Genomic DNA, 13,728 nt, shown 5'->3' on the forward strand with positions numbered 1-13,728 from the left:
TCGGGATCGCTGTTAATAGGTCAGGGGACAATGTCATTTCCCACACCAGTTCCAGGGAGACACCTTGCCTGAGTACTCTGACATCTCCAAAACCTCAGCGAAGGGAATCTGTCACTGTGCTCAGAAGCAGAGTTCTGCTTGACTACAAATAAGGATTCCTGCAGCATAATAAAGTTGCAGAGAGATCACCATCTCTCTCCATGACGGAGTATGTAGTTAAAGAGAAAGAAAAAAATAGAGTAGGTAAGTGCATAGACCAAAAAAAAAAAAAAAAAAAATTTGATGGAGCAGAACAATCCTACATAACAGCTACACTAGAGTTAACTACATATGACAATGTGACGGTGCTGTGATGCCGCTACTCATGTCAGCTCAACCCCAGAGAAAGGTCTCAAGTTAACGTATCACAGTAAACAATGAAGCATTCCATCGTGTCTAGTTTTCTCTTCCTCTTTGCTTGATTTTTTGGAGAGTCTGACAAGACGGTAGAGTACAATGAAAGCTCCTAGTCTTTGGACTCAAACATGTAGGTTTGAGCCACACTGGTATTTATTGGATATGTAACCTTGGACAAATTACTAAACCTCTCCGAGTCTATTTCTTCATCTGTTAAATTTGAGTAATAATACCTTGCACGGTAGTTAAGAGGATTCATGATAATTTATTAACATTTCTTAGCACAATGCCTGGCACATAGCAGTGCTTAATTAATGGTATTCGCTATTATGTTTCTTTGTTACTATTACAACTGTCCCTATGTTGTAGAGTTGTTGGGAGTAGTAAATGTGAAAATGCAGGTGGAGCTCTCAACTCGGCCTTGCGTATAGTAAGCACTTACCGTTAGCTTGTAGGAATGAATGGGATGAGCAGTGGTTTATCCCACTCCAGAGCTCTTTAGCTCTTCTCTCCCAGTTCAAGAAATTGGACCCCCAGATTGAACCTAAATTGGAGCAGCTCCAGGAAACCAGTGCACGTCAGCCAGCCAAACACTGTATTGAGTCCCCACCACATGCAAGGCACTGTGCTTGGGCAGTACCAGAGCCATCAGATGAATAAAGAACTGCCCAGGCCCTGAAAAAACTGAGAATCTGGTTGAGTAAATAAAACATAGAATGAAAAGAAGACATGGAGACTGTTAAACTGGTTACCCGTATTAGTTTCCAAAATCAGGTTAGGTATAGTGGGAGAATTGGGAAGGGGCTGCCTAGGACGAAGCCACTGTTGCCACTACCATAGGCTAAACATGTGTATCCTAGTAGGGGGAAAGTTCTGACCTTGTTTTTTTTTAATGCAACTATTAATTTTCAGACCCCCCCCCCATTGCTTGTTTAACATCTTTTTAAAATATGACTCCTTCATGGAGGGGGTAAGTTCTAAGTAAACTCGGTAGATTCCTGCCACTCATAAATATGAGTTTGCCCTAGCTTCAGGCGACCTTCTCAGACCCATTTTAAAGACCTTTTGTAAAAGTATTGATCCAGTTACCACTGTCAACATGTTTCTCTGCCAATCTTTGATGTTATATTCAGGGCTTATACAAAGCTCCCTTGGGACCTGTATTAACAAACAGAAAATTCTGTGTCCACGTGAGGCTGCACCCAAACTCCCTGACTTGTGTTCTCGCTGAACCTAAGCCTGCCTTTGGGACCCTCTGCCCAGACTCCCACCCACCCCCTAACAGGCACAGTCTAATGACTGACTCTGTTTGCCAGGCAACCTTCAAAGGCTGGATGGACATCATGTATGCAGCTGTAGATTCCCGAAAGGTAAGGTTATACCTGGTGAAACCACGACCTTCTTAACTGGTTAGAAAGCAAGCAGCATGGTGGAGCTCATCCAGAAAGAGAGGGAAGGTTAGAACATTTTTTGCCTGTCTCGCTGATTGTAGGTCACTTTCCCCCCCCGCAGTGAGTCACCACTCTCTTACAGCGGCTCCAGGTGGCTAGGCTCCTGGTTTTCACCTGGCCCTAATGGAGCTGTCTGCTCTTCAGTGCTGATCTGAAATAAGTGTGGCTCCTAGCAGACAGCCCTCCCCTCCCCCTCGCCTCACGATTTGCATATTCTCCACACACGTCATGGAAGGCATAACATGCCTTCTCAGGGCAGGACCTGCCAGCGTGCAGAAGGAGACAGGCAGAGAGAACCTCGGGCTCCCCTACCCCAGCTGGCTCAGCAGCTCAAGCAGTCAGCGGGGCTGACGGCCTTGGCATGTCGGAATCCCCCACCTGACCCCCAAGCTAGGAGCTGACTCTCTTTCTTTCTCCTGTCCCTTGACAGCCTGATGAGCAGCCTAAGTATGAGGACAACATCTACATGTACATCTACTTCGTCATCTTCATCATCTTCGGCTCCTTCTTCACCCTGAACCTGTTCATCGGTGTCATCATTGATAACTTCAATCAACAAAAGAAAAAGATAGGTCTCCTCCCCACATTGCCAGCAGCCGGAGGTCATCCCAGATGAGAGGCACTTCTGTCCCTCTCTCTAGAGAGAAGTGCCTCTCTTTCTCTAAAACCACATCATCACCTCGCTGTGGCACTGGCCCCACTGTACATTAGTCCCAACCAGCCCGTTGTGTTCTGCTGGATTTTGCAGTGTGTGGTTTACCACATTTACTAGACTAGCAATTTACTGGTACCAAATTTACTAGCAATTCCGGAGGCTTTTTACTAGGTTTGGCCTCCCACCAGAGGGAGGTAGGGTCAGAGAGGGTCTAGTGACAGCTGAAAAGGAAAGCAGCAGATGAATAGCTTTAGTGAGAAGCAGAAATTGTCTCGACCTGTCATTATCTGTGCTAATCCCTGGTACCACCAGCACATTGGGATTTGAGAGATCAACCTGGGAAAGCTCACCTCCTTTACTTGTCCCAGGTCGTTAACAATTTTTCCAAAGCAAATAAGATTACTCTTGTCATTCATTTTATAAATCGAGCCTGTCCCAACAAACTCCAAGGAACTTCCCAAATTGTTTGCTCCCACCAAGATTTCTAAATTTTTAATATTGTCGGAAATAAATGGGCCATTAGCCAGGACTTGAAAATTCTTTCATTTTAAAATGCTTTTTTGAGAAGGAAAGCAGGCCCCCCCAAAATTTACGAAGATGTGTTTAGAGTCATGGCTCTCAAGTTTATCCTTCCCTGGAGGTCTGTTACTCCAGTTCCTTCCTTCTTTCCTTCCTAGCCCCTAGCAGGTCTCAGAAATCCCAAGCTGAGAACAAAGGTATCTCTTTGAGTTAGATTAGTTGTCCCAGGTCTACCTCCCTCTGGGACGACCATTAGCTAAACTGACCTCTGGAAAGTAAAGGGGGTAAAGCCCCCTCGGTTCTCAGGGTTGCACCTTAGGTCCAAACTTGTAGCATGTGAAAGCCAGTTGTAATTGCACGTTCTCTCTTTCCCTCCTTTACTTTGGAGGTCAAGACATCTTCATGACCGAAGAACAGAAGAAGTACTACAATGCCATGAAAAAGCTGGGCTCAAAGAAACCACAGAAACCCATCCCCCGCCCCCTGGTGAGTGCATCGTGTGGGCCCAGGGCAGAGCGAGGCCCCGTGTGGAAAAAGACACGGCTAGAGTTACTGCAGAGGGAGGAAAGGGGCAAATGATGGGCGGCCTGGGCCCTCCAATCCTCTCCTTGCTGTCCCATCCAAAAGATCGGAGGAAGGGAATTCGCTGGCCATCCAGTGGTTAGGACTCTGTGCTTTCACTGCCGAGGGCCCAGGTTCAATCCCCGGTCGGGGAACTGAGATCCTGCAAGCAGGGATCTGAGGAAGACGGCAGAAGAACAGGAGTTAAGGTATGGGGTGGCTTTTGCATTTGCACCTGACCTTTCCTCTGAGGCGTCCTTGGGCAGCAGCAGAGAATCGGCATGTTGACCACATTGGCTGTGACCCTGGTAGAGAGATGTTTTAAGAGACCCACTAAAAATGAACAAAGGAAAGTGAAATGAAAGCTGATCTCTTTCCTACCAGTACAAGATAGGATTTGGTCATTATTTTCTCAGCCCTCTGCTTAACAAGTCAGTCTTTGCAAGGGTGTGCCTGAAAGCTAAGCCTCTTCCCGGTTATCTGTGGGAGCAGGAGAGGGTGAAGCTGGGAGAGTCTGTGGCCTGACTTCCTCCCTTGAACTGAGCCTTTTGTAAAACAGACTTGGGGACTGGGATTCTGCTTGACCCCGTGTTGGTGGTGGTTCTCTCGCTTCAGAGGAGACGCTGTGCTCCGGAAGCCACACAGCCCGCTGAGTGGGACATGACCCCCAAAAGCCACACTCAAAGTTCCCTCTTCTGGAACTTTTATTTAAAGTAACTTTTTAGGGAATTCCCTGGCGGTCCAATGGTTAGGACTCCGTGCTACCACTGCCGGGGGCCCGGGTTCGATCCACGGTTGGGGAACTAAGATCCCACAAGCCATGCGGCGTGGCCATAAATAAATAGAGTAACTTTTTATTTAAAACAACAACACAGCGGAACTCTTAAAAGCTTACCTGGCAACCTAATGTATAAAAATGAAAGTGAAGCTACTTTCTTTGAATCAAGAGTGGGAGTCCCAGAGCATCTTCCTGACTTAACCCCACACACCCTGTTCCTGGCATACCCCCCTCACCAACTTCTGAGGGAGAGGAAACCCTAGGGCTTTGCGGAACAGTTTGAAACCCACCAGGTTAAGTAATCCTGAAAATAAGCATGAGCTCAAGTGCCTAGGTATCTAAAAAATCAGGGAGATCTTAAGAAAGAGAACATTTTTTATATTTCCTTGATGGTAGTTTCCACTTTGTGACAGAAATGCGATCAGAGGGAATGCAAGGGGATTGCCATTTCTAAAGTTCTGTTCAGTACTTTGCACGTGGGAACCTGAGCGTATTTTCTTCCACACTAAAATATAAACGCTCAGTGTGGTAGGAAGCATTAATAAAGACTTATTCCGCAAATAGTTACAGATCTCCTACTGTGTACCAGGCACTAGGCAAAAAGTGATGAGCAAATTTAGACAACGCAATCATGGCGCTTACAGTGTAGTGGGGATACAGATAATAAGTAAGAGAACAGTTATTATAAAATGCAAGGACTTCCCTGGCGGTCCAGTGGTTAAGACTTTGCCTTTCAATGCAGGGGGTGCGGGTTCAATCCCTGGTCGGGGAGCTAAGATCCCACGTGCCTCGCTGCCAAAAAACCAGAAACGTAAAAAAAAAAAAAACAGGAGCACTGTTGTAACAAATTCAATAAAGACTTTAAAAATGGTCCACATCAAATAAATAAATAAATAAATAAAATGCAGAGTGTTGTGAGAAAAAAATCAACTGAAGGGCCATGACAGAGTATATGGAGGCCTGGGCTGGGGGGTCTCCTTTAACGGAGTCGTGGGAGAAGCCTCATTAGGGCGGGTCTATTTGAGTGTCTGAGAAGGAGGCAGAAGGCTGGGGAAAGGAATCCTGGGAAAGCAAATGAGGCCCTAAAAGCAGGAAACATTTGTGCGGCCAGGTCACTGCCGTGGCCTCTCCCGCTGCGGAGCACAGGCTCCGGACGCGCAGGCTCAGCGGCCATGGCTCACGGGCCCAGCTGCTCCGCGGCATGTGGGATCTTCCCGGACCGGGGCACGAACCCGCATCCCCTGCGTCGGCAGGCGGACTCTCAACCACTGCGCCACCAGGGAAGCCCTGAAAGGCATTTTTAAGTCAGTCAACCATAGGCGTTTTGTTGCAAGTCCAGTGAGAAGCTAGTGAGAGATTTTAAGTAGGAGAGTGATGTGAACCATTTATGTTTTTAAATAATCACACTTGCTGCTTTGTGGAGACTGCATTGGATGAGGGCAAGAGAGGAAGCAGGAAGACCAGTCGGGAGACCCTTCTAGAAGTCCAAAAGGGAAGATGCTGGTGGCTTAGTTAGAGGAGGGTCACAGAAATGGAATGAAGTGGCTGAATTCAAGGAAGACTCCACAGGACCTGCAGTGGATTCGATGGGGGATGAGGGAGAGGGGTGAGCGGGAATGACCCTCAGATTTCTGGCTTAGAGACTGGATAAATAATTGCGGTGAGAGAAGAGCGAGTTGGGAGAGGGGCAGAGGACTTGCTTTGGACTTGCTGAGCTTTTAGATGCTTATGCGTCATCCAGGAGCGATATCAAACAAGCAACCCAGGAGTTCAGAGGAAAGATACAGGCTGGAGAAGAAAACACTTGGGAAACTGAAGTACCTAGATAATATGTGAGCAGTAGGAATAGATGGTAGATGAGCTCTCCAAGGCAGGAAGAAGAGATTAAGAGAAGAAATGGCCAGCAAATGAGACTAAGAAGGAGCAGCTGGAGAGGTGGGAAGACACCCAGAAACGTGTGATGGCACAGCCACAAAGAGAAGAGTGGCAGTTTTAGAAAACTCTTGGTGAGGGAATGTTGACCTTGGTCTTTAGCCATGCTCCTGATACCCTGACAGAGCAGCAGCAGAGAGCTGGCCAGTATTCCAGCAAAGAAAACAGGGTGGCAGCTCCCACAGTCTGCTGGGGAAGGTTTTCATGAAGCCTCTTCTGTCTTCCTCCCTCCCTCCCCACCCAGAACAAAATCCAAGGTATCGTCTTTGATTTTGTCACTCAACAAGCCTTTGACATTGTTATCATGATGCTCATCTGCCTTAACATGGTGACAATGATGGTGGAGACAGATACTCAGAGCAAGCAGATGGAGAACATTCTCTACTGGATTAACCTGGTCTTTGTCATCTTCTTCACCTGTGAGTGTGTGCTCAAAATGTTTGCCTTGAGGCACTACTACTTCACCATTGGCTGGAACATCTTCGACTTCGTGGTGGTCATCCTCTCCATTGTGGGTGAGTGGGGCAGGCGAGGACGGGAAAGGGACCTGACTGGCCCTGAGGATGGGATTCCGGGGAGTGCAACGAATGACACAGGGCTGAAGGGTGGGCGGGTTACTCTCAGGTTACGCCCAGGGCGGGCGGCCCCCAAGTCAACTTGTGGGCCCGCCCCAAATCCCTGATATGGGTCAGCAAGTTTCTATGAGTCTTCATAGTAGTCTCGGGTTGTAAATTTTGTGGCTGAAGAGGGGGAAAAGATTAGATTTGGTTCTTGCTTTCAAAGAGTTTACATTCTAAGAGGTAAGGTAAAAGAAATATATTTTAAAATCTGGCTACAGTAGCAGTATAAAGTGGAAAAAGGCCTGGTAAGAGATTCTTAAGTTGGACATTAATGAGGAACGTTCTGGTGGTGGCAGCACTTCTGCTGATGGCAATGCTCATTTACTAAGATTTTATGGTGCCAAGTAGTTGGAGAGTTTCTTCACTTGTGTTGTCTCATTTGATCCTTATGACAGCCCAGGAAGCAAGGTATGTTACTATCTTTGCTGTGAAGATGTTCAGGGTCACTCAGTTAGGAGGTGGCAGAGGCAGAACTCAAGCTGGTTTTTAACAGTGACTGTGTGGCATTTGCTTCAGCCTAAGGGCCTGGAAGGGCTCATGTCCTGGCAGGCAGTGGAAATGCTGTCCTATTGATCGCCCTCCCCCAAATTTCCTTGCCTTCCTAAAAGGCATCTCGAATGGTGAAACACTACCTTGGTTCCAGGTGGGTTTGACTGACTGACGCTAGCAGGGGTAGAGTGCCCGAGACCCAGGGAACCAGCTCCAGAGCTGGTTTAGCAAGGTGGTGACCACGGCCACGAGAAGGCAGCTACGCTCCCACTTTCTAGTTCTGTCCTCCAGAGCAGCGTGTCCAAAAATGTGTTGACTGATCTCATACATTTCTCCCCAAGAAAAGAATCCCATGATGAAATTACTTTGGGCAACACTGTACAATACGTTGAATTTCCCTTTGGAGGGTCACAAGGCACATTAGCCTACAGGAGGCTCTTGAAAGTCTTGGAGTAAAGAATTCCGTTTAATACATCATCCCACCTTTACTCAATCACAACACCCTGTTTTCAAGTAATAATAATGTTTCTAAGAGTTTAATGGAACATACTATGTGCTGGTCACCATTCTAAGTGCTTTACATGTTTTAATTCATGTAACCCTCACAACAGCCCTGTAAGTACCATGAAGAACAAAGGCACAGAGCAGTTACTGAGACATGCAACTGGTAAGCGAGCAAGCCCAGCCCCCTGGCCTCAGCTCCACACTCCTAACCTCCCACAAAACACACTTTGGACCATGCTACCCTTGTCCACGTTTCTTAAACTTTTTCTGCCCACCCATCACTAAGTGGGATGGAAAACCCACAGAGGAAACCATGCCCCCTATTCTCAGATGGTACTTGAAAATAAGGAGGAAGAAGAGTTTCTTCTGATAATTGGGATTTTTTTAAATGTCATTAATCTGTTCAGAAACAAAAGCTAGAAAAAAATCTTTTTAATTTAAGAGGAGTTTGGGTAAAACTCTCCCTGGAACCTCCTGGAGGACCCCTTAAATGTTGATCCCACTGCCTGGATTGCTGTCTGCCCATCTCTCTCCCCTTTTCTCTGGGCACAAATACACATTCATCCTACAGAACCTTACTGAGGCATCATCTCCTCTCTGAAGCCTTAGTTGCCCACCATGTACGGAATGCAAGTATTACGTACATTACCTGACTTCTTGTGGTCACTGGTTATGACTTAATTGAGAAGTAAAAAGAGGAGAGCTGAGAAATCATCTTGAGTCCTGGCTGAGGCAGAGATTTTCTTGAAAGCTGAAAGTTAAGATTCATAGCTTAAAACCTTAAAACCTGCAGTTCACTACCCCAATATTTATGAATCCTTATGGTTGGAAGATATTTCTTTATTTAAATGAAGATGTGCTCACACTGTCTTGTGGGGGCCTCGACAGCAAGAGAAGACCCTGAAGGAAGAGCACGTGGTGTCACTGCCATGCCTTCAGCTGTCATCTCCCAACCTTTTCATCTCCTCTTCCTTCTGCGGCCCCTCACTGGGCTCCCGTTATCGCTCTTTAGTTTTAAAGGCAAGTGGTCTGGTGGAAGTGGACCCCTGGATGAATGTAAACAGAAAAAGGCCCTCTGATGTGCGTGTTTCACCCTCTACTTTTGTTTTTGTTTTTTTTGCGGTACCCGGGCCTCTCACTGCTGTGGCCTCTCCCGTTGCGGAGCACAGGCTCCGGACGCGCAGGCCCAGCGGCCATGGCTCACGGGCCCAGCCGCTCCGCGGCATGCGGGATCCTCCCGGACCGGGACACGAACCCGCGTCCCCTGCATCGGCAGGTGGACTCTCAACCACTGTGCCACCAGGGAAGCCCCACCCTCTACTTTTATATCCTATTAACGTCTGGACATTTTTACCTGGTGATACTGGGTTTTGATGGATGGCTTTAAACACAAAAATCTAGAAGCTCTTGAGTTGAAAACTACTCCCGAGAGGTCCCTTTAGTTTGTAGGCTAGTTTGGTAAGGTAGGAACATGGGGCAATGAGAACCAAAAATATCTTTTCAGAGCCAGGAAGAAGATGCCCTGAGAATTAGCGGCATTAGCGGACTAAGGCTTCACAGCCATTGGGTAGTGAAGTTACGGGGCGGAGCCAGGACTTCTCATTCACTGTTTGTGGATGTGGTAATTTGATAGCATTTTGGAGAAGAAGCCATAACACCTCAGAAAGTTATGCACGGACAAATCTGAAAAAAAAAAAAAACGAATTTAACACCAGAGATCAATCTCACAAACATAATGTTACGTCTCAAAAGCAAGTTAGAGATCTAGAAAGAGAGATACGGTATAATTCCTTAAACAGAGTAGGCTGCTACCTATATATTATTTATGGGTTCGTACATAGCAAAATTATGAAGACACTGGGGTGAGACATGTCATCTGCAGGATAGTGGTCGCTTCTGGGGGTGATGAGTGGAAGGAAGTTTTGTATCTGGGTGTCAGGTACCTAGGTGTCCATTTTCTTGTTTTCTCGGCTTCTCTATATGTTTGAGACATGCGATTTTCTTTTGAGAAAGTTTTTTATTGTGAGGGTTCAGATTGAATAGCAAGGCACTCATTCTATAAAGTCCTTTGAAGCTAAGGGTTCCATAGTGCCAGGCGACATACGTAAAGAGAAAGGGCATCTCCGGGCTCAGTAACACATCTTCTGTTCCTCTTCTTAGGAATGTTCCTGGCTGACATAATTGAGAAATACTTTGTTTCCCCAACCCTATTCCGAGTCATCCGATTGGCCCGTATTGGGCGCATCTTGCGTCTGATCAAAGGCGCCAAGGGGATTCGTACCCTGCTCTTTGCCTTAATGATGTCCTTGCCTGCTCTGTTCAACATCGGCCTTCTGCTCTTCCTGGTCATGTTCATCTTCTCCATCTTTGGGATGTCCAATTTTGCGTATGTAAAGCACGAGGCTGGCATTGATGACATGTTCAACTTTGAGACGTTTGGCAACAGCATGATCTGCCTATTTCAGATCACAACCTCGGCCGGCTGGGATGGCCTGCTGCTGCCCATCCTAAACCGCCCCCCCGACTGCAGTCTGGATAAGGAACACCCAGGGAGTGGCTTTAAAGGAGACTGCGGGAACCCCTCGGTGGGCATCTTCTTCTTTGTGAGCTACATCATCATCTCCTTCCTGATCGTGGTGAACATGTACATTGCCATCATCTTGGAGAACTTCAGCGTAGCCACGGAGGAAAGTGCAGACCCTCTGAGTGAGGATGACTTTGAGACCTTCTACGAGATCTGGGAGAAGTTCGACCCCGATGCCACCCAGTTCATCGAGTACAGTAAGCTGGCAGACTTTGCAGACGCCTTGGAGCATCCTCTGCGGGTGCCCAAGCCCAACACCATCGAGCTCATCGCCATGGATCTGCCAATGGTCAGCGGGGATCGCATCCACTGCTTGGACATCCTTTTTGCCTTCACCAAGCGGGTCCTGGGAGATAGCGGAGAGTTGGACATCCTCCGGCAGCAGATGGAGGAGAGGTTCGTGGCATCCAATCCTTCCAAAATGTCTTACGAGCCAATCACGACCACGCTGCGGCGCAAGCAGGAAGAGGTGTCAGCGGTGGTCCTGCAGCGCGCCTACCGGGGACATTTAGCAAGGCGGGGCTTCGTTTGCAAAAAGACAACTTCCAATAAGCTGGAGAATGGAGGCGCCCACCGGGAGAAGAAAGAGAGCACCCCGTCTACAGCCTCCCTCCCATCCTATGACAGTGTAACTAAACCCGAGAAGGAGAAACAGCAACGGGCAGAGGAAGGAAGAAGGGAAAGAGCCAGAAGACAAAAAGAGGTCAGAGAATCCAAGTGTTAGAGGGAAGCAAAAACTAAACACTGTACAGATTTAAAACTCGCAAGTGAAAGATTGTTTACAAACTTCCTGAATATTATCAATGCAGAACAGCTGTGGAGACACTTTAACCCGAAGATCTATACCAAACGTAGTCTGCTTACCATGTAACACGGTTGCATCTTGAGCAGTGACCTGCCAAGGGCAAAGGACCCTGCTCCCTGGACTCACAGATTTTTCTAATGCTTGGGCAGGTGGTTACTGCATGTTCCACATCAGTCAATGCAACTTAGGACAAAACTAACAGGATACAAAAACAGAGGCGAGGCTGCCGGGACCAGTGTATTTCCGTTGCAGCCAAATGGATTTTATTTTTTCATTCTGTTGATTCTCAGAAGCAGAAAGCATCAATTTAAAAGTTTGTTTGTTCATGCAAACTCTATTTGCATTCTTACGTTAGTTAGGCTAAGCAGCAAAAAGAAAAAAACACACACACTCACATTTAGCCCATGTCATTTAATTGTCAGTTTCTTTGACATAAGCCGCATCTTCTCCACATGGGCTTCACGTGGTTTGGAGATGGGTGGGGGAAAACAATCAGGTTTCTTCAGGCTGAGGAGGACTTGCTCAGGCCAATTCCAAACATTGTGCTCGTTCAATGCGTAGAAATGATTTGCATGATGGCATGCCGTGATCAGAAGTCATGCATGAGAACCATACACCACAGGACACTACTAATCCTGTCCCCTGCACTGGGTCAGCCTTTGGACAGGACCCAGCCCTGCACCGTTCACTGTATTTGGAGGAAAAAAATGGTAAGCGTTCCATACCCGCTGCAATTCTTTCTGAATTCTTAGAAGTCTTTCGTACACCTTCCGGGTAGGGAAACATAACCAACCAATTGACTACCACCACCAACAAAAAACAAACCCAGTCCAACAAGCAGATGGATCCGTTGTGTGTATATGTTTAACAGACATCTCTAACATACAGCCATTGTTGCACATTTTGAAAGATGAACTATTTAATGCTGCTCTCCGTGTCCCATACATGGGGAGATTTTGATCTCAAATGGCTTGTATTAACGTCACTGTAAAACCAAATCCTAGGGCTAAAAACAAAAATCAAAAAAATTTTTTTCATTTCTATCTTGCAATATTTATGATGATTGTTTAGCCTTCATACTGGAGAACTGACTTTTTTGGGGGTAGAGATAAAAGTGCTATTCAAAGTAGCATGGTATCTCTAGAGGGTCATTTGGGGGAACTTAAAACAACCTTTCGTTGGGGGTAAAGGGGTGCTCACTTCATCAGTATCACGTCCTTCTGCATCGTGGCTTTCTCTGGGCTTGGGTTCATGTGGAGAGGGGTTCAGATATTCTGAACAGGCCTCTCTTCTACAGAGGGGTTGTCACAAGCTGACACACTGCACGGTTCCTCTTGCCTCCGTCACATTTTTCCACCAAGCAGGGCTTCCTTTACCCACAGAGGTGGGTGAGGGCCACAGCACTGGAGCTACAGCTGTGCTTTCTTTCATTTATTATTAGAATAGTCACTGGTGGGACCTCAGTAGAGATGGGGCCGCCTCTGAACCCAGCCCACTTGGTTTCTTTACTGCATTGGTTCTCACGAGAAAGCGACTTAATATGAATTCTTAAGAAGTTCCAGCTTCCCCCAGCACGTTCTTTCGGCCAGTTTTGCCATCTGCTTAGGGACCTGCCCATTGTCATTGGAGGGTGGCTTTGCGGGGGAGTGTCATAGCTTCCGTCTGTCTCCCGCTTCAGGGAAGACAGTTTTTAGTCCAGGGGTTTCTCATCTGATGACTCGATTTCAGAGCTAAGATGCTGCAGTTGAATGTGTCAGGAAGTCGATACAAAGAGTGAGGAGAGACTTCAGCATGCAAACCAAATCAAAATAAATTCTTCCTGAACCATAGAATGGAGGGAGAAAACCCACAATCAGACACACCAATCTGCCTTGCAGTAGAAGCACTTTGGATGTCATTTCACAGTCCACCTGACTAGGTTTGCGTAGAACAAACCACAGCAAGTCAGTAAGCAGAGCTTTCTATCTTGTCGGACCATTAGAAACTCTGTCCAGCTTTCATAAGCCTGCTTCTGCGGCACCATCCGTAGTACTTTTTGTACTACGCCTGATAACCAGGTTGGGAAGGCGTTTTTCTCGGTGACCCTGCTAACTGCTAGGATGGATGTATAGTAACGTGTACAGGCTACATCGTAAACAGCACAAAACAAGCTGACGTGTGGTTATTCTTTTTAAGAGAATTATAAATACTGTAATATATCATTTTATTTTATTGGCATGCCTTTTTGTAAATACAAATTATTAACTTATTAAATAGGAAATGGCTTCTGGCTTATGCCATTGTCATGTTTATTTTTATTTTTTATACTTTTCTTTCTTCTTAGAACTTAGATGCTGTCAGCCAATGTACATCCCCAAACCAGACAGACAGACAAAAAATTTTTTATTGCTAATGGTCTTTTCCAAAACAACAAAAAATATATATATTTTTGTTC

The 13,728-nt window shown here is 46.5% G+C and overlaps 1 protein-coding gene across 5 annotated transcripts in view; it reads left to right on the forward strand.

Moving 5' to 3' along the window:
• The window catches only part of SCN8A (sodium voltage-gated channel alpha subunit 8), a 170,824-nt gene extending 158,517 nt beyond the window's left edge, over window positions 1–12,307 (forward strand). For 4 of the 5 annotated variants that reach the window (XM_027106319.1, XM_027106318.1, XM_027106321.1 and 1 more), the window contains 5 exons: window positions 1,713–1,766; window positions 2,278–2,415; window positions 3,403–3,507; window positions 6,537–6,807; window positions 10,066–12,307. In XM_027106319.1, the coding sequence (XP_026962120.1) occupies window positions 1,713–1,766; window positions 2,278–2,415; window positions 3,403–3,507; window positions 6,537–6,807; window positions 10,066–11,213 (1,716 nt within the window). In that variant the 3' untranslated portion in view covers window positions 11,214–12,307. Of the gene's footprint in view, window positions 1–1,712; window positions 1,782–2,277; window positions 2,416–3,402; window positions 3,508–6,536; window positions 6,808–10,065 lie in introns of all 5 variants that reach the window. The other variant, XM_027106320.1, reaches the window with a different exon arrangement.
• The last annotated feature ends 1,421 nt before the right edge of the window (window positions 12,308–13,728 follow it).

This window comes from Aethalodelphis obliquidens, unplaced genomic scaffold, assembly GCF_003676395.1.
Source record: "Aethalodelphis obliquidens isolate GAN/ISIS:26980383/991018 unplaced genomic scaffold, ASM367639v1 scaffold8, whole genome shotgun sequence".
Taxonomy (NCBI): domain Eukaryota; kingdom Metazoa; phylum Chordata; class Mammalia; order Artiodactyla; family Delphinidae; genus Aethalodelphis; species Aethalodelphis obliquidens.